Source organism: Gasterosteus aculeatus, chromosome 6 (assembly GCF_964276395.1).
Source record: "Gasterosteus aculeatus chromosome 6, fGasAcu3.hap1.1, whole genome shotgun sequence".
In the NCBI taxonomy this organism is placed as follows: domain Eukaryota; kingdom Metazoa; phylum Chordata; class Actinopteri; order Perciformes; family Gasterosteidae; genus Gasterosteus; species Gasterosteus aculeatus.
In genome coordinates, this window is record NC_135693.1 from 18,915,429 (window position 1) to 18,942,506 (window position 27,078).

The 27,078-nt window shown below is 46.5% G+C and overlaps 1 protein-coding gene across 1 annotated transcript in view; it reads left to right on the plus strand.

Annotated features, from left to right (window-relative positions):
* Nucleotides 1-10,599, plus strand: part of cdh11 (cadherin 11, type 2, OB-cadherin (osteoblast)) — a 61,944-nt gene extending 51,345 nt beyond the window's left edge. Inside the window, exons 9-16 of the mRNA XM_040178734.2 lie at nucleotides 2,686-2,799; nucleotides 2,884-3,023; nucleotides 3,537-3,673; nucleotides 5,122-5,243; nucleotides 5,385-5,502; nucleotides 6,748-6,999; nucleotides 7,793-7,944; nucleotides 8,108-10,599. Coding sequence (XP_040034668.1) covers nucleotides 2,686-2,799; nucleotides 2,884-3,023; nucleotides 3,537-3,673; nucleotides 5,122-5,243; nucleotides 5,385-5,502; nucleotides 6,748-6,999; nucleotides 7,793-7,944; nucleotides 8,108-8,467 — 1,395 coding nt within the window. The 3' untranslated portion in view covers nucleotides 8,468-10,599. The remainder of the gene's footprint in view (nucleotides 1-2,685; nucleotides 2,800-2,883; nucleotides 3,024-3,536; nucleotides 3,674-5,121; nucleotides 5,244-5,384; nucleotides 5,503-6,747; nucleotides 7,000-7,792; nucleotides 7,945-8,107) is intronic.
* Nucleotides 10,600-27,078: the final 16,479 nt, after the last annotated feature.

Consider the following 27,078-nt stretch of genomic DNA (forward strand, 5'->3'; position numbering starts at 1 on the left):
TCAATGAAATGAGAGCAGCTGATTACACTCAAGTGGGGCACGATGTGTGTGTGTGTGTGTGTGCGTGCGACTTGACGGAAAACTTTAAATTAAGTGCATGTGTGAACATCAACTCCATAACTGAAAGGAAACAGGACAGTCCTTGTAAAATCAGTCTGGTGCCACACACACACACACACACACACACACAGACACAGCGTGGCTGTAAAACATCACCGTAGCGGCGGTGGATGTTGAGAGCGCAGCGGATGAAATATTGTTCCATGACTGACGGCAGGAGCCATCACACAACAATCCGTCAACATGGATCCACGTGTCTCCTGGAACGAATGCTTAATAGGCTGACGCTGATTCAATGTGTGTGTGTGTGTGTGTCATGATTACTCTCGGGGGAAATTAACACCTTTAGCCCCTCAAGGTACCTTACACAGTTAAAGTCACACTCTTTCAAATCAGCGTGTGGAGTAGCCTAACTAATCTCTATTCTCTCTCTCACACACACACACACACACACACACACACACACACACGGGGATGAGCTTTAATCAGCTATTCTCTTTCAACTGTGTCCTGACGAAAGCAGTCCACAGAATATTAAGGAGGCGAGTGTGCATGTGTGTGTTGGTGATGGAGGGGGGTGGAGGGGGGCTTTATTGTGAATATTATTATCTCACACTGCTGAGGAAAGGGGGGGAGAATGAAGGCAGAGTTCTACGAGATGGAAGCGGAAGAGAGAGGCAAAGAGACGGAGCGTGACGAAGAAAACGAAAGAACTGGGTCACAAAACCGACGAGCGCGGTACCCGTCATCGACGCGCTAAACACGGACGCGATGGAACAATCGAGACGGAGGAGGCGGCGGCGTCCCCGCAGCGTGGAGTCACGGGGAAACGGATCAGAGGACAGAGCTGCCGCGAGTCCGTTTGCAGAGGCAATAGCCGGGGACGGTGGAGACGGGGCCGCCATCTTTGATCACGGACCACCAAAGGGAAACGCCGATGTCGCGTTGCTGGCGTTTGCTGGCGTTCGCCCTCTTCTCTCTGCTCGGCTAGTTCACAACTTTGTATCGCGTAAAGTACAAGATGAGACATTCTGTGATGCTAGATCTTTTCAAGTGGAAGCTTCCGTCCATAATGTTTGGTTGTGGACTCCTGAGACGTTGGACACCTGTCTGGTGGCAAGCTGTCAATCACAGTAAGCCCCGCCCTAAAGCATACTTTAATACTTTGAGTCTCAATGGACGATAATTTACTCAATGAACATCCTGCTGTGCTGGAGAATACTTGACCATAAACGCAGGTTTACAATGATTACTGAGGGAAATCAAGGGGAGTTAATTACTCATCAGACTCCTTTTTCACAACAAAAAGGTGTCTCACCACAACGTCCCGTAAGAAACAAGAACGTTTAAGACAGTTCAGCCTTGGCCTCACTCCTCAGAAACAGAGGTTGCCGCCGGAGTCGGGACTCGTAAAACCTGCAACCCTTCACACAGGGCTCATGAGCCGCTCTGCTCCCACTGGGGTTTCATTAAGCGATGGCAAGATGAAAAGACCAACCTGCTCCTGGGACTTCGCCAGCTTAACATCAGTCACAGTGGCTGAAGTAAAAAGTGTTGCGGAGGGGAGCAAAGTGGTTATTATCTGGGTTCATAATACGCCAATGACACCCATAAGAGTGAGTGATTAAGGCTACGACGGAGCGGCGGATGAGCGGCCGAGTGCTGCTGGCGGCGCACGAGTCCTCGTGATCATGGCGCACAGCCTCCCTTTGGTATTAGGAATTTCATACAATGACTGCCAACGCATTTGTTGACTTTTCCCCGCGAGCGCTCGGCGCAGAAGAAGAAATGAGGAGACAGAGGAAGGTGCGTAGACGGGGGGGCCGAGAGGACGGCGACGTGGGGAGTCGAGCTGCGCACCCCAACGCACACACTGGCGTCGGTTTAATATCAAAGCCGTTAGAACTCAGTGGTACGGAGCAAGTGACCTGGAGCTTGGTTCAAAGCGAGTGCATTGAATTGAACCTCGGGGTTTTACGTTGGCTTTTTTACGGAGACTTTTAATGATAGCGTATTATCAATTGCCTTACCATGATAATAAACGGCTTAAGAAATATAAAACTACTTAAAATAATAAAATAACAACTAACTGAAGTTTTGAAATTCATCCCCCACACCCAAACACTTACTACTCCCTTGAATCATGTGATTTCCCAGACTCCACAACCTCATCCGGCCTCATTAAAAACAGACTTTTAGTGTTTTCGTTAATAGAAACAACCAAATATTTTAGTTTGGTCCAAAACGTCTGATGTCATATGCGATCCTATCTCATATGACACATCTCATACCTGCAGTCAGGTCACTGTGTTGGTGTGTAGCAGCAGTGGTGGGATAATGTGAGCGTTTTCATTCATGAGGCAACAGCGCCCCCTACCACAGCTCAGCGGTATCGTCCGGGCCGCACATTCAATTGTGCGACTCATGGCGGTGTCAAGTCTGTCTGCAAGACAACAACAAGCAGACGGCTTTTAAAGCGCTGCTTTTCTGAATGGACTTTGGATCGATGGGGATCAGACGCCGCACAAAGATGACGCACTACCAACGTGTGTACAGCTGATGTTTGATGAAAGAGCCGTGCGCTTTGTTACTGATTAAATGACTCGTTGTCTCTTTCTCTCCCAGCATGTGGACTTTGAGACTAAAAGGTCGTACACTTTGAAGGTGGAGGGATCCAACCCGTATATTGACCCCCAATACATTGCATGGGGTCCGTATAAGGACGAAGCAACAATAAAGGTACACGTGTGTAATAAAGCAGACAGATTTCATTGTGTGAGCGTGCGTGTGGCATCTTCTAACTGTGTGTGTGTTTGTCTGCAGATATCAGTGGAGGATGCAGATGAGCCTCCCGTGTTCGTAGCCGCCAGCTACACGTTTGAGGTGGAGGAGAACGCACCTGAAGGAACGGCGGTGGGACGAGTCCACGCCAAGGACACGGATGTGGCCAACAATCCCGTCAGGTAACAAGGAAACACAAACGCGCGCACAGACACACTCACTGAGTCACGCTCGCTGCAGTGGAGGAATTTACATTTTTCCAACCAGTGTAAATTGGAAAATTGCCAAAAAACAAAAACAAACAATTGCAATAGATTCCTTCAGCTAGAGCGAACAAACAATATAACTTGAAGAAACTTGGCGTTGCACAACACATTTTCATGCAGAAGACAGATAAAAGAGGTTTCAACAGAATAGCGACGCAAAAAAGGATTATAAAAACAACGAAGAAACACACCGAGTTAGTAGCTTTATTTATCACTTTATTTATTTATCTCCTATAAACGCAGTGATGTTGCCTCTACAAATAGATGCTTGCTAAATTGTTGTTTTTTGGTAACTGAATTATCTCTACAACAATCCACCTGAAAGCTCCACGTTCCCCTCTCGTAACACTTCATCTTACAGCGGCCAGCTCAGGAAAACCACTAGGGACTCTCGTGTAACAACGTGTTTGTCTCCACCCCCCCGTGTAGGTACATGATCCCTCTGTACACCGACATAGAGCAGTTCTTCAGAGTGAACCCGGAAGACGGCATGATCACCACCACCAGGCCGCTGGACAGAGAGGCACAGAACTGGCACAACATCTCTGTGTCGGCCACAGAGATAGGTAGGAACGCACGCACACACGCGCACGCACACACGCGCACGCACACAAGACGTACGCGTCCTTCAGGACGGCTTGGAGGTGAGGCGGCTGCTGATCCACGGACACGTGTGTGACTGAAACGCTAAACCAGATAGATTCCGCTCTAAGATGGAGGCAAAATTAAAGACGGACTAAAGGAGGGAAATGAAAGAAGGCATCCGCAGCCCAACCTGTCATTCTGTGGCGCCGGGGAAACTGCACGACATCTTAAGTGTACAACATTTAAGTGGATTCAAGCTGCTGCCCTTAATTTTTCTTTCCCCCCCCCCGGCTAAGACTAAAGTTAGCATTTTTCCTTTTTTTTTTTGCTGTGAATGTCAGGGAAGAACTGCTTAAAACCTTGGGAACGAATTATATATTCAGAATCATCCAGGAGGGATTAGCGTTCTGCAGATGCTCGGCGGTGCTACGTTAGTCAATTGGAACCAGGCGTTACCCCCCCTCCACCCCCCGGTATTGCAGGTAACTGCTGCATTGTGTAAGAGGTTTGCCGACATGGCGTCGCGTGTTGTCTTCACGTAGCCGGAAAACAAATCATCTGGCTATTGAGTGAATGTCCCGCTTGTGGCAAAAAGATTTGGATTCAAACTTCTGACAAGGTTGTGTGATGTGGAGACACGAGAGAGAAGCAGAAGGCCCACGTCCTCCTCTCTCGTGTCTCCACATCACTGTTACTGAGTAAACAAGGCGGCCGCGGCGCTGTGACGCTTTGAAAAACCAAAGTTGAGGCACACCCTGGAACATTTTCCATTCCCACCACAAGCAGCGAGGGGCGAGCGGAGGGAAACGCCAGTCGACTCAGAGGCCCTCCGCCGCCCCCCCCCCCCTCCCTTCCGGCTCCGACCCCACCATTTTCTTTTCTTTCTTCCTTTTTTTTTTTAAACATCTGCAGCTAGCAAGCCACAGAAGCCCGCCCTGGTATTCTGTGGTCGGGGCTGGAGCTGCCAGAGCGCCGCGTGGTTTCCCTGTGGCGTGCTAGACGCCAGACGGCCAGATGGAAACGGGCTCGCCGCCCACGAAACGAGGACCCTTGCAAACCGCTAAGAGGCCCTGGATGGCTAAATAAATGCCTGGTAATGACAGGGCAGAGAGGGAAGCCGGAGCGACTAGAATTACAAATATAAGAGGTAGTGCAGTGTTGAAACAAAAGAAAACTTTCTTTGCTAATTCTCTGGATGAATATTTTGACCGAGAGGCGATGAGATGTGATCATGGCTACTACATGTTTATAATGTGCTGCAAATCTGCAAAACGCAAAGCAACAGTTGAGTGGCCATTGCAGATATTCACAGCTGGCTGCGTGTTTGGTGCACGTGGATCACAACGCCAACAACGACTTGAGTACGCTGCAGAATACGGATGACTTAAACTACGTGTGTGTGTGTGTGTTTGTGTGTGTGCGCGTACAGGAGGCCACCACCAAGACACCAAAGTGCGCGTTGACATCAGAGTGAAAGACGTGAATGACAACCCTCCGGAGTTCGCCACCAACAACGAAGTCCTCATGTGTGAAACGGTGATGCCGGGGAGGGTACGTACGCCAGTGTGTGTTTCGCAAACATCGGCGAAAAAAACAACGCGCTAGTTACCCCCCCCCCCCCCCCACACGCACACTATTGCACATCAGTGTCTTTTCCTTCCTGACCGGTGTCTCTCTGCGTGTTGGCGTCAGGTTATTGAAACCGTCAGCGCGGTGGACAAGGACGAGATGGCTCACCGGCAACACTTCACCTTCAGCCTGGCCCCGGAGGTCGCACACAACCACAACTTCTCCCTCAAAGACAACAGAGGTGGGCCACGTCATTCATCTCCTGGCTTTCTTTCCCTTTCTGACCCTTTTTAGATGCAGATCTTACGGTTCCTTCACCTGCCGTCTCTCTCCCTCCCTCCTTCACTCACATCAGATCAAAGCGTAACCAGATGGAGGGTTACGTTGTAGAGAGCAGCAGGTGCTCTCAATCGCACACACAGACACACACACGCGTTGTGCGGGCTGTATTAATTGCAGTGGGGTCTCGGTCCGTCTGTAGAAATATCTTCAGGGGCCACGTGATTTAATTATGTTTTGTCAGTGCTGGGAGAGAGAGACCGAGTGACTAAGAGATGAAGACTAGATGGAGAAGAGGTTCTAGGACACACAGAAGAAGACTATTAATGGAGACACGTGGTAGGAGACTATACGTAGATTGGGAAGACGAGGTTAGGGACCTTATTGAGAGATAGAGTTTAGATAGCAGAAATAACTAATACAACTTACCAAAATGACTTTTTCTAAAGTAAAAACGATGCAAGTCACCAGCTGCAGCTGCATCTTCATCTGGGTCTTTTTTCCTTTGGATGTTAAGAGTAATAATGTTGTCTTGGATCAATATTGTGGCTGTCTACAGTAAACCTTAGTCATGCAGCAGGAAATGTGGTGGGAGGTACAACCATCATTCCCCCCAATAGGAAACCAGTGAGCCTTTCCAGGACTGTGTGTGTGCGCGTAGATTTGTGTAATTGGTTTGCTTCACTAAACCAAGAATTGGGGGAAATTCGAAAGGAGACGAAAAGTGAGATTTCAGTATAATCACCAGGAGCGCCGACTTCTTTTGGTAAATAGAAAGCCAGAGAGATAAAACGTGGCCGAGTGCGGCTGCTGTTGGATGTGCAGGAAGTTCCCGATGTAAAAGTGATAACAGCTTTCAGGTTTAAGGACCAGGCTCCAGTAAAGGTTCAAGTTTGTGGGAAAGAATTAAACGCAGGAGGTGATGGTGGAGTTTGGCTTCGGCAAAGTCCGTCCAAAAGTGTTTATTTAATAGCTCAAAATTGCTCCTCATGCAGCAATTTTCAGGTACCTTCCTAACGTTGCTCCGTCTTGAGTGCAGTTTGCATTTATACATTTTACTTTTATTGCTTTGTAATTTACTTCATGTAAATGTTAAGTCTGTTTCAGCTCCTGAAGGAAGCTCATCTCAGAATAAACGTTTTCCTACACTTCGTGAAATGACTCCGGGCTCTGATGTTCTCCTCCCTTTACCCACACCTCCCTGCAGACAGCACGGCCAGCGTCTACGTGCTGCGGAAAGGATTCAGCCGCCTGACCCAGGACGTTTACTTCCTCCCCATCAAGATAAACGACAACGGCGTCCCGGCCATGACCAGCACCAACACGCTGACCATCCGGGTGTGTTCCTGTGACAGCAGAGACACCATCCTCTCCTGCAACGTGGAGCCCTACGTGCTGCCCCCCGGCCTCAGCACCGGGGCGCTGATAGCCATCCTGGCGTGCATCGTCATTCTGCTCGGTAGGCACATGAAACTGATCTGGATCTTTGCCGGCGCCGGAATACCTTGAATGATCTGCGCAAATTCTTGTCTCAGATGAATCGAACATGGTTTCCAAACGTCGCCGAGGTGCTTGATTGGATTTGGTTAAAGCAAAATGATTATTAGGGGACGAGACCCGTATGTCAGTTTTAAGCTTTGTTGTCTTTTTCTGATGTGTTTGTCGCACATAATGAAAAAATGTTTATTCCCACTGGCCCATTGAAGGGGTAGAAAGTCCACCTCTTTATATTTGATGCTCGCTCTATATTTACTAAAAAAGGGGGGACTGAGTCAGAATAACCACCTTGGATAATGTCCATATTAGAACTGGACTGCTGATAAAAAGTCAGACCTGCACTGCGTTCAGCCCCTGAGTCACTTGTACATCACATCTGCCCTTCTCAGATTCTGTTCGTTATATGAAAAATGCACTTTCAAAAACAGTGAAAGTCTTTAAATGCGTCTCGTTTGCTTCCTCTGCCCACATTCCAGCTGCTATCGTTCTTCTTTTCTACTGAAATGTACTCACATTGTTCCCGGAACTACCCATCGTACTCTACAGCTGGAATCCCTTTACAAGTCCGACGTGTTGACAATTAAAACGGCGCGTGTGTGTGCAGCAAAACAGTATTGATATTAATTAAACTGTCCGAGATCTAATTAGAATACCCCCCACAGTGCACGCTAATTATCTGATGCCGGCTTTTCCGCCGTTCCTCACCGAGAACGCGTGAGGACTGTGATGTAATTTGTGTGTTTTCCTCCCGACAGCGATCGTGGTGTTGTTTGTTGCGCTGAGGCGTCAGAAGAAGGAGCCCCTCATTGTGTTTGAGGAGGAGGACATCAGGGAGAACATCATCACGTACGATGACGAAGGAGGCGGGGAGGAGGACACGGAGGCCTTCGACATCGCCACGCTTCAGGTATGCAACAGGGGCGAAGCGGAATGAGAGCATCTCTTCTGCTGTAGTCAGCGGCAGCCTTGTTGTTCACCGATGTGTCGACATGACGCACCTCATATGCCAACACAAATCATCTTCAGCTCATTCCCGGCTAACTTTTCTCTCCCTCTGTCTCGTTGTTCAGAACCCAGATGGCGCCAACGGCTTCCTGCCAAGAAAGGACATCAAACCGGAGCTGCAGTTTTCCATCAGGCCCGGCCCCGCCGCGGCCAACAGCGTCGACGTGGACGACTTCATCAAGACTCGGATCGCCGAGGCCGACGGCGACCCGACGGCCCCCCCTTACGACTCCATTCAGATCTACGGATACGAAGGGCGGGGCTCGTTGGCCGGGTCGCTGAGTTCCCTCGAGTCCGTCACAACGGAGTCCGACTTGGATTATGACTATCTGCAGAGCTGGGGGCCGAGGTTTAAGAAGCTGGCGGATCTGTACGGGACCAAAGACTGCTTCATGAACGATGGCGATGACGAAGACGACTCTTAACAGTGGTCTTACAGAGTGGACGCCAAGCCCCCGCCCCGCCAATTTCTGATTTATTGATTCCATGAGCTACCCGAATGTTACAAGCTACCCCCCACCCCGCCAGCGAGTCGACGGACGTAAACAGCTCCTCCCTGCTCGTCCAGGACGATTTGCTGATGAACACATCGCCAACTCTTGGACTCTGCTTCCAGTTCCTTCCCCCCAAATGTCTCGCTCCCCACCTGCCCCACGTCTCCCTTTCTCTTTCTACGGACCTGAGTGTTGGAGGCCTGAGAGATCCATTACGTCACCAGTTTGAAAGTATTGTTGGGAACAAAAACGTTGCTTTTGTGATCCAAATGACTTGCTTAGAGCTAAGTGTTTAGTTTTTCGGAGTTCTATGTACTTTTGTGGACTGGATTCACGTACTTCCTCAATGGCTCCTGGGAGGGATTGAATTCCCTGAACAGGTTCCTACGTGTGGGGTGGGGGGAAGGTGGGGGGGCAGTATTCCTCTAGGCTGCCCTTTTTGTGGTGTATGTAAGAGACAAAGCAGGAGATACAAGCTAATTAAAAGAAGAGGTTAGTGTGGGATCCATCAACGGAATAAGAAGGTAATGAAGAAGAACATACGCCCTAAATGCTTTTTCAAATGCCGTTGTTGTGTGTGCAGAATTCGACAGGTACTGTGGTTCAGAAAGCGTGACAGACTCTGGATTGTTGATACTTTGAAGACGCTCACAGCATCTTCACAGTATGGTGGCCTTATAATAAAAAAACAACAACTCCAGGGGTGATCATTACAAAAGGATAGAGACCGCTAGCTTCAGTAGCTACACGCACACAGGACAGAGCATCTGTGACAAAGACACACTATTTTTGTTTAACCCCGACGGATTGAACATTGATTCAATGGAGAAAAGAAGAAAAAAACACTGTGGATGACTCTTTGTTTTCATTCTTCAGAGAATGATGTGAGGAGAAAATCTGCCCTCCACTGGCCCCCGCACCCCCACGGTCAACAATCACCGCCCATACCGCGTCCACCAATGAATGATCACTTCCTCACCCAGAGTCCACCAATGAAGATCAATCACAACGAGAAGAAAAATAAAAAATAACCTGTGAGCTCTAAAAAAAATCGCCTTAAACTTAACGGACACTCTTGCAACGCAGTGCATTCTCTTTTTTTTTAGTAAAAGTATATTCAGAAAGCCAACCATGGTCCGTGTTAGGTATGTACAGAGCGATGTGCGGATGTGTGGCGTATCACTTTCAGGGTCCAACTTGCACCCTGGAAACAGGAGGTGCGGCTTGTGGCCGGCACGGTGCACGTAAGTCGGCTGAAATGTGCGCTGTGTTCTCCACCCCCCCACCCCCCCTCCGACCCCCCAGCACCGGCTATGTGGGCAGTGGCGCCTGTTGTATCAACACGCGCTGTTGTTTGAGCATAGAACGTGCACACCGGAAAACAACACACACACACACACACACACACACACACGGCAGAAACCACAACATCCTTTTTAAAGCGTGTGGCTTCTTGTACAATCTCTTTTTTAATGTTATTATATTATTATTGTTGCTTTTTTATTATTATTATTATTATCAGCATTATTATGACAATAATTGTCCTTTCTTTAGCTGCAGAGAAACAGGAAAAGATTCATGTTCAGCTTTGTGCTAACTTTACCTTCTTTAACATGGAGAGGCTACATTTGGTTTCCATTTCTTTAAGAGCTTTAAAGTTAAAGTTAGACATCAGCTCTGGTTTGTGCCTAAGTGAATACAAGCTCTCTCATTTCCTATTTCCTTCATTTATTTTGGGTTTTCATTATTTAGGCGTTACTTGGGTCTTTCTCCCTGTTCAAGAGGACAACGATCTCGTTGCAGCGAAAGAACGCCTCGTTTTTATTCTGTCAAGTTTTATGGTACCGATTTGTACAATTTTAAAAGTTCTTATTTTAGTATACATGCAGAATATTCCAGTATTACAACAGAAACATGTTAAGAAGATACGATTAAAAAAAATGTTACAGCATCACACTTATATTTTCTGAACATTGTAATGTTGCTTTACTATGTGCTTCAATCTCCGAAGCAAAAAAAAAAAGAAAAAAAACTTTGAAATAAATGCTCTTTTTATAAAATTATATTGAATTTGTGGGCTGAAACTTTGTTTAGTTTACATTTGAAATGGTTTTAAAGGTTTTGTTCCTGGGATCCGTGCACATTAGTAAAATAAACCTTAAGAAAACTTGATGATGATGAATGGTGAAAAATGCAAACCAGTCTGTCACCTGTGGACCTGGGTAACCAATCGCATCAGGGATGCCCAACCTTTCTTGCCTCATGGACCGGATTAATATTAGAAAATATTTTGCAGACCGTTTTAAAAGGAGTGGCGAATAAACACGACGAAATAACCTCTTTCCGGCCCGGTACCGAGTGGCCCGCGGACCGGTGGTTGGGGACCTCTGACTTTTTATTTGTAAGTATAGGAGGAAATGAGAATGTCATTGGTAATCTCCGGTGAACCTACAGACACGTTAGGGATTTGATCTGCCTATCACCCTAAGCCCCGCCCTAAAGCATTTACTGCTTTATGGTGTATTTTACTCTAAAAGGAGCATTATTTACTGAATGAACATCATACTGTATTGAGATTGAGACCATAAACTCTTTTTACTGAGGGAATAAATCCATAGAAGTCCTTTTCTCTATTTAATCAAAGGAGTCGCCCCCCGATGGGCGCTACAGAGAATGCATGTGGAGAATTGGCTTCACTTTCAAAACACCTCTGTGTTGACTTTACGGGGCAGAAGTGGAGGTTGTTGTGTGTTTTTTCCTTATATAAAAGACACGCACTGTCCATCTCAGTGTTGCAGTCCCCTTCCTTATGGGAGATACCGCAGCAAAAATATTCAGAAATTATTTTCGAAACCACCTTTGAAACCGCGTTTCCGTTTCTCTTTGCATCCCATCAAAAAGAAACGTCAAGTGAGAATTGCATGAATTCAAAGTATACAAACACACACACACACACACACACACACATACACACAGATCTCATTCAGTCACTCCTAGGGGAGCAACACAGAGAAAGGTCAGGCTGCCCTTTGGAGGCACAACAAAAGCTTGGGAGAGAAAGAGACGGCGGGGAGGCACAAAGGAGGAGGTGAAAGGAACAAGGGAATATAGAACAAAGTGAGAGGACGGGGCAGTAAAACGATACCTTAAATCTGCAGTTTGGTCCAGATATTTTACTATATTGTCGCGGTGAGGATGTGAGTACTAGAGAAGACTGATCCCTATGACGTGAACTAAAGCATTGTGTGCTCTTAGAACTCGGTGAGATAAATAGTTTCATTATCAATAAGTTGGCTGATAAAGTGTTTTGATTGAATCTTCCCAATCATCCTTTTGCGTTGGTTGTGTCTGAGATGGGACGGAAAGAAAACGAAGGAGAGAGTTCTCGTATTACGGACCAGTGCCTGTGAGATCCAGCATGGATCTAGTTGATTGGAAAGAGAAAATTGAGAGAGATGAGGAGCAAAACGTTGTCGCCACGGAAAGACAGGCAGCGCGAATGAAAAACAGAAAGGTGGCTGGAGGAGGAAATGTGTGAGCCTCGTGCCAACCGCGGTGCCCCTGGGAATGGGGGCTGTGGAGGGAGGAGGAGGGCGGAGAGGTCAACTTCTGCACCTGACTGAACTTTTCTCTTCTGTGTCCCACTGGGGGAAAGACAGAAGGAAATCGAAGGGGAATCAATAGCAGAAAAAAAAGGAGGACAAACGCTGTGTGTGCCGGCGAGAGGCGGAGAGGGAGGGAGTGTAGAGAGGCTGTTCGGGAGGAGGCGAGGACTCGAGAGGCAGAGGACAAAGCAAGGAGGAAGAAGAGGGTGGAGGTGAACTATTGCACCTGTTTATGCACACTGAGCATCTCCAGCTGGGAGACGGAGGGACAGATGCAGGGACAAGGACGATAGCGCAGGGCTGGAAACCGTCTCAACAGCTAACGGGCCCCATGTGATGGAACTGGAGCGTGTTATCGGAGCAAACAGTCAGCAGGAGGTCAGCAGGAAGCTGCTGGCTGTGGAACTTTAAACGTTTGTCAGAAAGGCCGAGATGGAAGCTTTACATCCAATTTATGTTCATGGTGTTTTCACCATTTCAAGAGCCATTACCTTTGCCTAAAGTCGGCAGAAGGAAGCCTTCTTGTATCTCACATGTATGAGAAGTGCCTCCTCACACATGTTTCTCATGCATCCTTCTCAGGAAAGTAGTCGGTTGGGTTTCTGGCTACTTAATATGTGCATGAGAAATGTCTACATGAAGAAATTGGGTGGCATATTTAGGTTTTTCGTAGGCAGACCGATCAGCCCGTTTCTTTATTCTATTGCAGTGTGTTTGTTGTTCAGACAAATCACAGAGAAATTCATATCATGTGCAAACAAATCCTTTCTTTCTGAGTAAAACCAAAAGGCAAAGCCTGGCAATAAATACATTTTGGAGTAGTTCATTTCCAGGTCTTGGTTTGGTGTGATTTTGCACTTTAGTTTGGGTAACTACGGGACGCATCGGCCCCCAGGTTACCCTCCCAGAGTTCATAGTGAAGGCGAAAGCTCTCGCACAGTATTAATCTGGCGGGATATGCAAATAAAAAACAGAAATCTTAAATAAAAACAATAAAAGCAGCTTTTTCGCGAGACATCCAACAAACTGTTGAATGGGAACACATTGAATTTGTCGACATAAAGTTTGGTTCATAACTAAAAGTGTTAAAGAACACTTAGTTATTCATTCTTCAAACTATTTTATTGTGAATAACAAATCAATGATACTTCTTATGGTTGGGATTTAATAGTACGAGTCCTCTCTCTCTCGTGTTCCTAGACAATCTGACAATGCTGTCACACAAAAAATAAATCTAATCTTTATCTCAGCGGATAACTGCACTGGCTGAATTAAGTGTAATAAAAACATAAATCGATAATATGACAAATCACTTCCCCAGAGTAATAATCGTGTGTGGAGTCCAGCTTTGTTCCTCATGCAGCAGCCCTTGTTCACCCGACTCAGCGGGAAAACAACGTCATCTGAAGTGGTTCCTTTCTTCCCTCCACTGGAGAAGCAGCAGAGGGATCTTCAGCAGGGAGCAGGACACAAACAGAAGACTTGTTCCAGGAAGAGTCACCTTTTGTGACTTGACCAGACAAAGCGGCCTTGGCACCGGCGCTAATGTTGTGTTACAGTATCACACATAACCCCCACGCCCTCCCCCTTCCCCCTCCCCCTCCCCCCAAGTTGTCTCTGGATCCGACGCCGCTCTCGCTTTATCTGTCTATTTTCCACCCGACTCCTCACCTTCCCTTCTCGGCGTTTTACTTCCCTCCTCCCCCCCCCCGTCCCTCGGCCTCTCGCTCCTCACTCCCCCGTTAAGATGATTACAGTTCATTCTGTGTCAGTGTGTAGGGGGATCCCGGCCTGCCTGAAACCTGATTAGTTTTTAATCACAAAGTGGCACTCGAGTAAACAGGGAAATATTCCCGCTGTCACTCCGGAGAGGAGAGACGTGTGTGTAACTGTGAAATAGTTTGTGTACGAGCTGGATGGATGTCCTTGGGTAGCGCAACAAACAGACAGACAGGAAGGTAATTAACCAGCCAGGCAGCCAGTCAGTAATGCAGTTATTCACCCCGTCCGCCGTGCGTCTCAGAGCCGGCGAGGTGCACGCACGAGGAAGGCGTTTCTGGATCAGCGCCACGTCCTCCAATGGACAGCCATCAGGAGCCCGCGGCCGTCAGTCAGAGGCTGCCTGAATCGGTGGAAAGGAGCGAGTTATTCCGTCAGCGGGCCGGTTGCATCCTTTGTGCGGCTGTCAGTCATCGGGGTCGGTGGCTGGTCGCAGGAACAGAAGACTTTACGTTGCTTTCAGTCGGCTTCTTCGCTAGTTTAACCGACTGGACCGCTCATATTCTGTCGGACGACGGCAGCCAGCTCGGGCTGTGTGGTGCACCTGCTGCATGTCCCGAGGAAATACGTCAAAAATAAAAACATACAAGGGACGAGGGTTGGGGGGTTGTGCAATTTGAGATAAATTGAAGGTTGTGTTGGCAATTAGTTGAGATAAAAGCTGAGCACGGTTTGAAACCACCAGCTGGATGATTATGTGTGGAAATGTGGGTTGGCGCTCAACGTTGTATCATGGGAAGACTTAATTGGTCCCCAATTGATCGAGGACAAACTGGTATTCCAGCTTATTGGCAGAAGGATTTTTTGGCGATAAGTTTCACCGAGTAGTGCGGTTACAGGGAGATAAAAATGCATTGCATGTGTTGAGTGAACAGTACAAGGTGAGTGTAGTTCGACAGGTGTTTGACCGGGTACATCAGTACATGAGTACATTACCTGCTATATTTACCGCATGATATTTCAACGTCTCAGAGGATATTCTACGAAAGGTTTTCCGATTAAACGTACAGTCTGAACTTCTGAAACTCCGCTCAGTGTCTGAGTCTCCTTCCGTCTACTTGTGTCCACCTCTTAATGTTGTGACTGCGTTCTGTGAACAATTTCAAAAAATGATTGTGAGAAGTCAGTTTGTCGCTTCAGCCTCCGATACAGAGCCCTGTTTATGGATACACACTTAAACTGACAATGATGAGTATACTAATACCAAAGGGACAGGATGATCTCTGATGGGGAGGAGTTGACCTCTGACCTCTGAGTCAAACTGCAGGTCTGTGTGGTAGAATTTAGGTTTCCTGATGCTGAGCAAAACTTATGAGGTGAGAGAGAGAAGATATTTTAACACGGCAGAAGTGCTGAGTCCACGCAATTATACAAAATAACAACAATGCCACACGAGTGCGTGTGTTTAGGTGACAGCGAGGGGGGGGTGGGCCGACACAGAGCGAGCCGGTGTCTCTGTGAGTGAAGGTTATGCAAAAGCAATCAGTGGCCTGTTCAATATTTCAGAAAGAGGGCTCGCTCATTTCCATAATCACCATCTCTCGTTCCCCGATCCCCCCCGAGCCACCGGTCCAAGCCGGCGAAACACGTCCGCGTTGGTCCAAAGAGGGACCATAATCCCCGTCATCGGGTCAGACACACCGCGAGTAAGGGGGGGCGGGCGTCGTCTTTGAGTGCTGGACAGTGTCCCCTTGGACAGTGTCTCCTGGAGGGCGTCCATAGCACTCTGCAGTGAAGAGAAAGAAGAGGACAGCAGCCTGGTTCCTCTTGTGATTGTGAGTGTATGACTATCGGAGCGGCTGAGGGAGGACGGGTTCGGGCGCCGTTCAACCATCCAACGAGCACTTTGATTGGAGTGTACAGACACTTTTAGCCACAATGCCTTTGATTAAAGAGCCCTGGTGATAACACAGTTAAATGGAATGCAATATTTCATCTCATAATCAGTTTATTAGACCCTTTTACAGCCGATGGAACAAAAAATATCTGCTTTGGCTTGTTGGCAAAGGATGTAGGGTTTTGTGTCAGCCATTAAGACGAGTTATACATCTTTAATATGTCATTTAAAATGTAACCAGCATCAAAACTGTCTAATAGTGGAATGTTCCCTTTGTCAGAATCCATAATCCAGGCTGCTCGTTGAGATTCATGCAAACGGTGCAGAACTAGCTCAGCTAACCCAGCTAAGACCCGAGGCTACTCCACTACCCAGCATGCCCCTGGCTGGTTGTGACGCTGGAGTCCACATCTTCAGAGACCTGGATCCATCGTGGTCCACAAACCTCTGGCAGAGAGCAGGCCTCTGATTGGACAAGAGGAGTCTGGTGTTCTCACACAGTCAGGGTTCATGCAAAATGTGCTTCCCATGTTGAATGTTTTAAGATGTCAGCCATTGTTTTTGTTGCTGATGTTTGTGTTTCTTCTGATCTTTGTTTGTCATGTGTGCTTTTAGAAATAGGCTTTAGGAGTTTTGATGGGCATATCTGTGTTGACAGTAGTTTCTCTTTGGATGCTTGAATCCTTCCCACTCAGTCCTAGAATACTACTGTGGAAAGTCCGTATAACGGCGGTCAGCATGACCACTTCCTGTGGACGTCATCATTGGGTTGTCAAATGTTTAAGATTAAGATTCTGCCATTTCATCTCCTTTTCTCAGGTTGAAACACCTCACGAGACAAAAGAGGTGTGACGCTGGTGAAACTTTTTAAATAACATCCTAGGATCCAAAATGACTTTATTTACGGAGTAGCTTCCTTGCGCTGCCATGCGTCAGACGTGTGTGAATGTTCCCGAGTATAATTGTCTCAGTATGCGGGAGGTTTAACTTGAGACTTTGAACGGAGCTATGACCTCATTGTCTCCCCGGGTGCCTGAACAAAGATAAGAATAGGTGTGCAGAGAAGCTGTCTCGCTTCCTCCAGTCTCACATAATACAGCAGACAAATTGCCTTTCTTTCTCCTCTGGAAACAACTGCCAGTTGTCTAGCCTGCAGTTACTGCTCTGCTTTCATTGCGGCTCCTATCATCCCATCATATAGGCATGCATTAAGGTGACAGGTCCGCAACCACTTTTATTTTTTGCTCATATTGTTATTGGATTTCTCACAGAGCGTACGTGGGAGACGAATTCCGGTTTGCATTGTGATAAGAATGTGTTGACGCTGTATTCAGTGCGTGTCTGCAGCCAGTGTCACCTGGTGAATCAGTGCAATGCGACAAACACGGGGCCGGAGCCAGACTCCATCTCAGACATACCAACAAACATCTGTCATCAGGCTGGAACAACTGGACCTCTGATGGGGTTTTGATTAGCCCGATTCACAACTCTCTGATTGGACCAACAAAACAAAAAAAAGTCTGTTATCTGATTGAACCCACTACAAAACACTGCAGCGTGACCACTTGGCGGCCAGAAAGCGATCCGATCGACAACTGGGACCCGAAATAAGCGTTTTCCTGAAAGGAAACGTCTGCACATCCACGGTGACACGGCACACTGATTCTGACACAAAGGAAGATATCACAGCTATTACAGATGGGATGGTACGAGCGCCAAGAAAGGAAAAAAGGAAAGATGGGGAAGGAAAATAAGAGGGGACAGTGTGTATTAATCCCCCCCCCTCTTCCATTTAGTATCAACTGAACCCGCTCATATTTAATGGATTTTTAATGAACTGATCTTTCATTGCAATTCTAAAGCTAATTCGCTGTGCTATGAATCCTCTTTGCTGGTTAGCCAACGTGCTAAAGCTGACGGTTACTGCGAAGTGTAATGTGTGCGTGTCTGTGTGTGTGTGAGAGACAGAGATTGCTGCAGTGATTTGTGTACGGGTCCCTCTGTGCGTGTGTTTGTGGGCAAGATAGTTGTTATGGTGTGTGTGTGTGTGTGTGTGTGTGTGTGTGTCTCACAGATGGGTTGGATATGCAGTGTGGGCACTGAGGGGCTGGCTGAGCCACAGGCCATATCAGCCAATAGCGTCATTACTCACAATTAGACCCAAAACCGATTAAAGAACAGGGTGACAAGCAGCCAGCCAGCCAGCCAGTCATGTAGACGATAAAGAAATTGTATCATTATTGGCCATTTTCCACTTTTTGGCATTTTTTCTTGAGCATTGCTCCTTTGTTCTGAATCCCACACCGTGACCAGTTTGTACTTTTTCCATCTTGATGCTTTAAAAGTGAACATATTCTTTGGGCCTGCCTCCATAACTTTGAATTAACCTCTAGACAATGTGGTTGATTCCCTCCCAACGGTTGCACATAAACTCAGGCTGACGCCCTCCAGGGTTATTAGTATCACCAGGGCAGACCGGTACTTTGGTCTTGTAATTTAAGCCAATGATCCAGATGGTAAAACAATTTACTGGAGCTTTTATGGTAAACCAGGGAAACAGCAGCACGCCACAACACCAACAGCACGGCAAAGAAGCTACACAAAAGAGGCAACTGTTGCTGCACTGTCCAATACCCGACAACGCTGTCAAGACCAGTGGGACGACGCGGGATCGGGACTCTGTCAAGTGCTTTGGGATCCATGGCGTCCAGCGACTGTGCTCGACATTTTTAGGGAGGAGTTGTATCGTCTGAGGGCCACCGCGGCGCTCCGTGGTGGGTGGTGTTGGACCCAGTCCAGCCCTGAATGTGCTCCTTGGTTATCGGATTCACCGATGATGGAAATGATGTGATGAAGAAATGAAGCGATAAACACGGACCGATCAGATCCAACTGATATCTACTTTTGGTTTCATTCCTGTAAAATGCTCAGCTTTTACAGAGAACATTCAATAGAAACATTAGGTCACAATTACACTCTATTTCCTTTTCACAGTCATTCTATTAGGATCGGTTTTTAAAACTCCGGCAGAGAACAATTTGCTTCTGCTGAGTCAATACCGAATAATCAAATAATTACTTTTATTACAGCAAATATGTGTGGAACTGAGAATGATGACTCTTTAATAATGAATTATGCAAATACATTTTCTGTCACTATTCACTAATCTCAGTCTCTCCTCACAAACGATACCATTTCCTGACGTATTTTTAATCACTTCGGATGAATTCGTCATACGCTGCACTCGACAACTCCTTTACAGTCACATGTTGAGCTGGCAGAGGCTCCACTTCACCACCAAAAGCTTTTCTCTCATTTCTAATCAACACTGTCCACGCAGTGAAAGAGATAGAAAAATGTCCCTTCAGCTGGAGAGATGAATGGAGCGAATGGTGATGTCTCTAGAGGGTTTGACAGGTGAGACCGAGGCACATAATTGAAGCTTCAGGCACACACTCACTCCAGTTACGACAAAGCTAATTGATCGATGAGACTCCACAATGACTAAAAACCATGTGCAGCACAACAACTCACGGGACTGCCCTTTGCATGACACGTTATTAATCATTTGCTCGTGATTTGTGGTTCACGGGGGTTTAGAATGAGGCATCCCATTAAAGTTTGTCTTTAAACATGTCGGCCCATTTATTCAAATATTCCACTAAAGTTCACTCCTGTTTTGCATTTGCTGAATCACAGGAGGGACACATCAAATATTAAACACATTAATACATAAGTTGTGGTGTTAAAAGGTACCACAGTAGAAATGATGACACTCAAGTTGTTTTTTTCCACATAAACTGCACAAATTATTTATTGTCACGTGGACATTAAAAAGTAATGAGGCCGGTGGCGCTGACTTTGGGCGATGCCCCCTGGAGGAACACCGAGGTATCGCTGCTAAACAGTGCCGGTCTCACGGAGCGATGCCGTCACTGCAGTTTGATATGATGTTCAATTAGGCACGTTTCCATGACAACAGCGCCTTATTGGCCATCTACATCTCGTTTCATGTGAGTGCAAATGCCTTTTTTCTCAATTAGAATCAATGAAATGGAAAGCTAACGGTAATCACAAATCTGTACAGGGTGAAACATCCTCGGCTGTTGGACTTATTCATTGTAAAAATGAAAAACAAGTACAGTGTTTGTGAAGTCTTTCAAATGCGTATGAAAAATCCCTTCTCCCCGTTTGAGGTTGAGTTATAATTTCTGTCAGAGCTGTTAAGATACAAACACTTCAGTGAGGCCTTTGGGGAATGCAGATCAGCTTACATTGTTTAATTCCCCACAACACCTTGAGAGCTCTCGGATTCATGCATCCTTATAACTGTTTGTGTGGCATAAATCACCGAAAGTTGGATTTCCCTGTTCCAGAGTTTTCACAACGACAAATAGAAAATAAGACTCCCCACACGCTGGTGAGCATGTCTGAAGAACAACGGAACCCACCAGCTGAGTGGAGGAATTCAAACACCTCCAATGAATACTAATCTAGTTTAGGTTACACGACACTCGGTTTCTTTTCTTACAATCCAAAACATGAGGACTGTTACTTCCTGTTGGTCCGCGCAGTCTTTAGCCACCTGAAACTGTTCACTTCTGTCTCTCCTCTTCTCCATTCTTTCATCCTTTCCTCCACCGGCTGTCCTCCACATGTTCTCCCTCTCCTTTTCCCAGTCTCCTTCCTCCCTCTCCTCCTCCTCCTCCTCTCCTGACAGAGCTATGAATAACAATTAGAGGATATACAAGTCACGGAGAAACCATTTAAAAGTTTGAAATCGCTTGTCTGTAAAGTCTCAGCCTGAGGGAGGGAGGAGGCGTTTGTGGCTAAAACCAGGTCCGTTGCTGAGGATACTGAGAAGAGTAAAAAATAGGGTGAAATTATTATTTCACCTCCACCCTGCCGCCTGCCGGTCCTCAGTAAAGAGGAGATTATTTATCAGCCGTTCCTGTCTGATGCCCAGAGAGTCCTAGTTATCATGTGAGAGGCGCTTGAACAGCAACACAAAGAAACTGCTGTGATTGTTGTCGTCATGCTGCTGCAGCTTTAATAACAAGCTGCTGACAAAGAAACGCCTCCGGCTTATTAAAACACGCTGCGTGAAGCCGGGTTGGATTTCAGTTCAGTGTTACCTCACCTAATCAAAGGGATTCAAAGAAACATTGAATCACTTAAATAACCTAAATAAAAAATAAATGCGCTTAAACCACAAATGACAAGCTGAAGTAAATTAGTATTCCTTTTTTTTTTTCTTCCTCAAATCATCCCGGCAACAGTTTGCAAGCAGAATATCTATAGTTAGCGAAGAGGCAAGTTTGTGGGGCGGCTATTTCCTGTTTGTCGTCCTGCAGCGAGGGTTGGGACGTTCGATTAACGGTCGTCTGCCTATACTATATACTATAAATATACTACAAAAATGTATTATTATGTCGGCTCTGCTTGGTTTCCTGCCGTCTGGACTTCACCTCTTCTTCCAAATAGTTTCTTACCATTTGTTTGTTTCCTCTTTATCTCCATCACATTGCTTTGCATGGAGCCTTTTGCAGTGCTGACAGCGCTGCTTCTGTGGATTCAAATGTTTGAACTGTTATTTTTGATCAGATTACATGTAGAGTGTTCATCTTCTGGAGCTGTGATTACAGTGAAGCCGATGTTGCGATCTTACTTTCCACTTGATTTACATGATATGACTTTATGGTCTTAATCTCTATCTTAAGGCCGTCTTCAATTGCTCGATTGTCTTTATCCGCCTGTCCTGTTCGAGACAGGGGGGGGTACACACACACACACACACACACACACACACTTAAAGGCAATGTATAGTAATCATTTAACCTGAGCGTCTTTGGACCAAGAGAGAACATGGTTTGCTTCACGGCGCCTTGTGCTACCACGAGGTTACGCCTCCGCGGTCCAAGTACAGGACCTTTCGTTCAATGGTTGCAGAAAACAAAGATGGACAAGATGGCGATGAAAATGAGGAACTTGAGAGCTCAGTCTACAAACCAATGGGTGACGTCGTTCTTATTCACCGTCCATTGTTCTACCTTTAAAAGGATAAATCAGGCCAAACGAAGCTGGCTGCCTTCGCTCTGCTGTGAGTAACCTTTGGTCTTCAGAGGGAAACAATCGCGAAGCTGCAATCATTCCGACACAGCCGCGTTGTCGGGGCGCTTCTGCTTCCCAAAAGACCCCAGGGCTGAACTAACACCCCTCCCAACACAGGCCTTATTTTTCTAATCCCGGCCCCCCGGCTAACCAATTTCCACCACAGTCACCTCTGTCCCCCAGCACTGCCTCACGCTGGCTAATTGAAATTGGCACATTTAATTTAGCCCCGCAGCCAGCTCCATTCCCGTGATGGATGGCCGTCGATGAGTGTAATTGAACTTTGGAGGAAAGAGGAAGGAAGCAAAAAGAGGAGACATCAATTAGCATAACCTGACTGGCCACTTCATTTATCAGCAGGGTGCCGGGGGCTCGGCTTATGATAGAATACAATAGAACAGGAATAATCAGTGAGCCTAATGCAGCTGTCCACTACAGCCCTGGTTAGACACAAATAAATGCAGAATTCAGAGATCGCAACACTACTGATGACTGATTTTAATTAAAAGAAAGAATAAAAGGACAGCTTTGTTTTTGGAGTGTAACCGCTGCAATACCTCATGTGCATTTTGATAACCCTTTTTGTCTTTATTCAAGCCTCCCTTTGTTTTACAGCACTCCCTAGACACTAATTGCCCCTTATTTTTATTAGTGACACAGTATTTTGTGTCACTTGTGTCTTCCAGAGTCAGGACGATGTTGGGTCATAGTGTCGCTTAATTCACACCAACTACAGAAGGCTGCAGGTGCTAATGACACAATAACAGTTGTGTTACACGTTTCTCAGGTAGAATGGTGACAATTTTACCAAGTGAAGCAAATGTCACTGCAGAGTCAACTCCTTATATAAAGTATTTTCAGCACATGTGTTTTCCTATAAGAGAGAGTAACCATTACTTGCATATTGTCTTTTCAAAATGAACTGCAGTCTTCCCAGGACACTTTAGTCATAAAACTACTTAGTTAGGTTTACAAAGAGATCGCTGTTCGGCTTAAAACAATCGCGACTCTGACCTGCGCCGTGTGAGCGCTGTGAGTCGGTGTTTTTCCTCTTTCCAATGAAGCGGATCCGATGGATCATCCGGATACCTTCAGACTACAGAGCAGTATTTGTCACAGCCACAGTAGGAGCGCTGGGTGAGAGCAGCCGGCGCCACAGTACCACCAAACCTGCCGTCCACCTCCAACCGCCCCTTCAGTGGCTCTTCAGTTATGTCATTTAGCGCCATTGATTTTTGGGTCGCTGAGGAGTAAACGGGCTACAGAACGTCACAGGAAAGAGCCACAGAGGTCCAACTGGACTCTAAACAACACGAGTTGATCGGCATGTTGTGATTGAAGGAAAGTAAGGAACGGAAAGAAGCGTGAAGGCTGTTACTAATCAAAAGGGGGGAAATCAGCTAATTAAAAACCAAACAGTGGGTCATGAACAGCATGAGATTATCTGGTACAAAAAAATAACAAGGGTCTCAATGAATTACTTTTATAGTTACACAGCTAATCAGTTAAAAACAGAGTTCTCGAGACAAAAGTGTGCTTTTATAACAATGATGAATTTTCATTCATTTGACAGAGACACTATTTATGAGACAGAAGCTGATTGTGTACACACACACACACACACACACACAACACAGAAGTCACGCAGAGACGCTTCCGTCGACTCAGGAAGAACTCCACAACAACCGCCGTTTGAGGAGTTGTTTACAAAGCTTCTAGGCAAAACTCCTCTTGCACACTTCTGCTTCTTCCCTTTGTACATTTCCTTCCTTTCTTCTTTCACCCCCCTTTCTCCCTCTATGCCGCTCTCTCTCTCTTCCTCCAGCTAATTAGATCAAGACACATAGTGGCTGTGTGACAGCATCCTCCGTAGAGCGCCGGGGCAGCATGAATAATTGAGAAGCTATTGCAGCCTGAACAGAGCAACAGGGTCGGCTGACACGGATAATACCACAAGCACGCTCATTAATCGGAGTCCGTGTCCGCGGCTAATGAACACATGGACATCTGGTTCCAAACTTTTATCCAAAATATTAGCCCGAGCTGCGCTGGTATTCCCATCATGAGAGTATTTTGCAGTGCTGTCTGTTGACACTAAAGAGTTTGTCTTTGACAGCGATATTTCATGGGCAGCAGCTCTCGCCCGCTTCCATTGAAGCTGCTGTGGTGGTTTGGACTCGTCTTAAAGACAAACAGAGGTTATAAAAGGAGAATTGGTCGGGGACGGCGCAAGCCATCCTCCACCTCAGCGTCTCCCCGTCCTCTACAAGCGTGGTGATAATGTGCTTATTGTCCAGCCAGCGCCGAGGCTGCCTGGCATTTCTTCAGGGAACATTGATGTTAATTAACTGTGAACGTGTGTTGGGGGGCTTTGATGTTAACGGGCTGTAATGATTCGGTAACATTTAGAACAGGCACAAAAAAAGGAAACACAAGTGAGTTTAAAGCATCGTATACAGACAAAACGTCAGGCCGGTCTCATTAACCTTTGTGAGCGGAGCGCGATGTCAACAGCGGGCTTCAGGAGAAACAGACACCAGAGGCGCTGAAGGTCACAGCTCACGGAGACGTTCACTGTGAGCCTTGAACTACAGCGCCGGAACTAAATCTGTGGACGGGGTTTGAATGGAGTCCAACAGAATCAGTGGATCAGTCAAGAGTGGAAATGGCCTAATGAACACGTCAGCTTGATTCTTGGGCTCACGGAGATGTTGGGATGTTGGGCTCAAACCTCAGCTCCAACTATGCCGAGGATCAGGATGACCACACCTGTACCAAACCATTTCCTTCTGAAAACCCATTCAAGTTTTAGTCAAATGTCATTCAATCACACACACACACACACACACACACCAGCTGCCCTTGCTTTATTTTACATTATTCATATAGCTGAACTCTACTGGCTCGCTTTTATTAGTCCGAGTAGACACAACAAATCCAGCTGGACGCCGCGGCAGATAGCGGTGGGACATGAATGCTTTGGGGATGAAGGTCTCTAGAAACACACACACACACACACATACACACACACACGTGCCACTGGTGCTGAAAGAAATCCAATCAGAAAAGGTATTTGCTTTTTGTGATGGAGGGCAGAGACGAACCGGACTCCAGTCCTTCTCTCTATTTTCCTTAAACCCTTTTTCTCTCTTCATCACTCTCTCTGTCCACCACAGCTTCTCTGTCCGTCTCCCTCTATGTGTCCCTGTCTCTGTCCGTCCGTCCGTCCGTCTTTCCTCACCTGTTCAGGCGGTCCGGACGCTGCTTTCTCTCCCTCAGCCACAGCACACCACATGGCTGAGTGGAGGTGATATTCACTCACCCGCTTCTGGATTGGAGATAAAGAGTGTGTGTGACTATGGAACCATAAACCCCAAAGCTGCTCCTGTTAAAAAGCAGTCATTCTGCTTGGTTTTCAGCAGAATGACTGCTGTTCTTCTCACACACACACACACACACACACACACACACACACACACACACACACACACACACACACACACAGCCGAGCAGACGGAGGGACACGCGTGTTCCTGCAAATGAACGCTAGAGACTCAAGTGTCTGATCCAAATGACACGGACAGACGGACAGACCTTGTATGCATGCAGGGATGTGGGTTCCTGTCTTAGCGGAGCGGTTCCCTGATAGATGCATGTAAGATGTAAGATGCAGCTCGTCTCAACGTGGGAGGTGGATTTGGGGTGAAAGGACCGAACTCTGGTTTATGCGTGCTCTCGCCAACTTATCCTAATTCCACCTCCTTAGTCAGCCAGTGGTTTCAACTGACACACAACATTTAAAACATGGAAACTTCTCATCACAGACCACATGGTTGCCCTTTTGCTGCCGTTAAGATGAGAAATAATGCTCAGCTTGACAGACCGCTGACACTTATTACACGTTATTAACATGTTCACACAAATTGTACCTTTTACTTGCTGAAAGTTGCAGAGAGGGATTCAATAGTTCCTCCACATTGGGAGGGATATCGGAGCGTTCTGGAAGCGACAGCCTCAACAGAGCGGTGGTATAAATAAGGAAACATAAGACTTATTGAGCGGGGCACGTATTGTGTGCTGCTATGTGTGAACAACAATCGTAACTTCATTAATAATTCAATCATATACAGTAGATGTTTTCACTGAGGCGAGGAATAACGCATCGCACACACAAACATACTGGTGAATAATAACTACATCAACAAACAGAACTTCTCTCCATATTCTGCCCGGGTCCACGTCTTATATCACAGCTTGTGCTGCACCGACTAAGTGGGATGAACGAAGGTGAAGGGACCATGAAATCACAAAAGTAGAGATGTGGAGTGTCGTCTTATCGTCTTCTGCCATCCAGATAAACGACGACAAAGGCCAAATAGTTACGCAACTACACTTTCACGTCTTTGAGAGAATGCTTCTCAGACGAGCTCACTTTGGGATAAACCTGTGACATGTATGACAATGTACACAAGTCTACAGTTCCTGAAGTGGCTGTGAGTGAACGACGTTTCATTGGCTTCACTGTTGCAGGTCGCACTACGGCGCTCAAACTGAATTGCAGTGGGATGAGAGGTGGTTTTATAAAGTGCGTGGCGATCAGAGACACCATCGTCTGTGTCCGCAGGAGTCAACAGAAAGTTAGTAGTCACCTAGTCGCTTTCATTGAGACATTCTGTAACGCTTTAGTTAAGATAATATATATAAAATATTCACTCAAGGAAAAGCATGAGATCCTGGGTTTGTGGCAGCTGACATTCGTCATGGAAAATGTTTCATTGAAGGAACAAGGTTATAGATTGCAAATGCTGGGATGGTGTGGCCATGAAGAAGACTGGAGCTGCGTCTCACACTGATCAGATGCCAGGCTCCTGGCTGCAGAGACACAACAAAGTGGTTTGGAGGCCACCTGTAGGCAGAAGAACTGCCCTGTTATGGGAGGACGGAGGTTCTTGGCCGTCTGAGCACGTAGCTCTTGTGACCTTTTGTCCCTTGCAAGAAAATAAACAAAGAAAGACGTATTTGACGCCTTATTCTTATTTACTGATTGTCTGTGCAAAATCTTCCACAACACATCTAATTTATATCTAAGTTATTCAGAATAAAAGCGTATCTGACAGCGTGGAGAGAGGACTCATCGAGATATTTTGGGAAAGTATCAGATCTGCGTTTCGGTTCCGGGGAAAATCCATAACAGGATGCTCTGCAGTCAT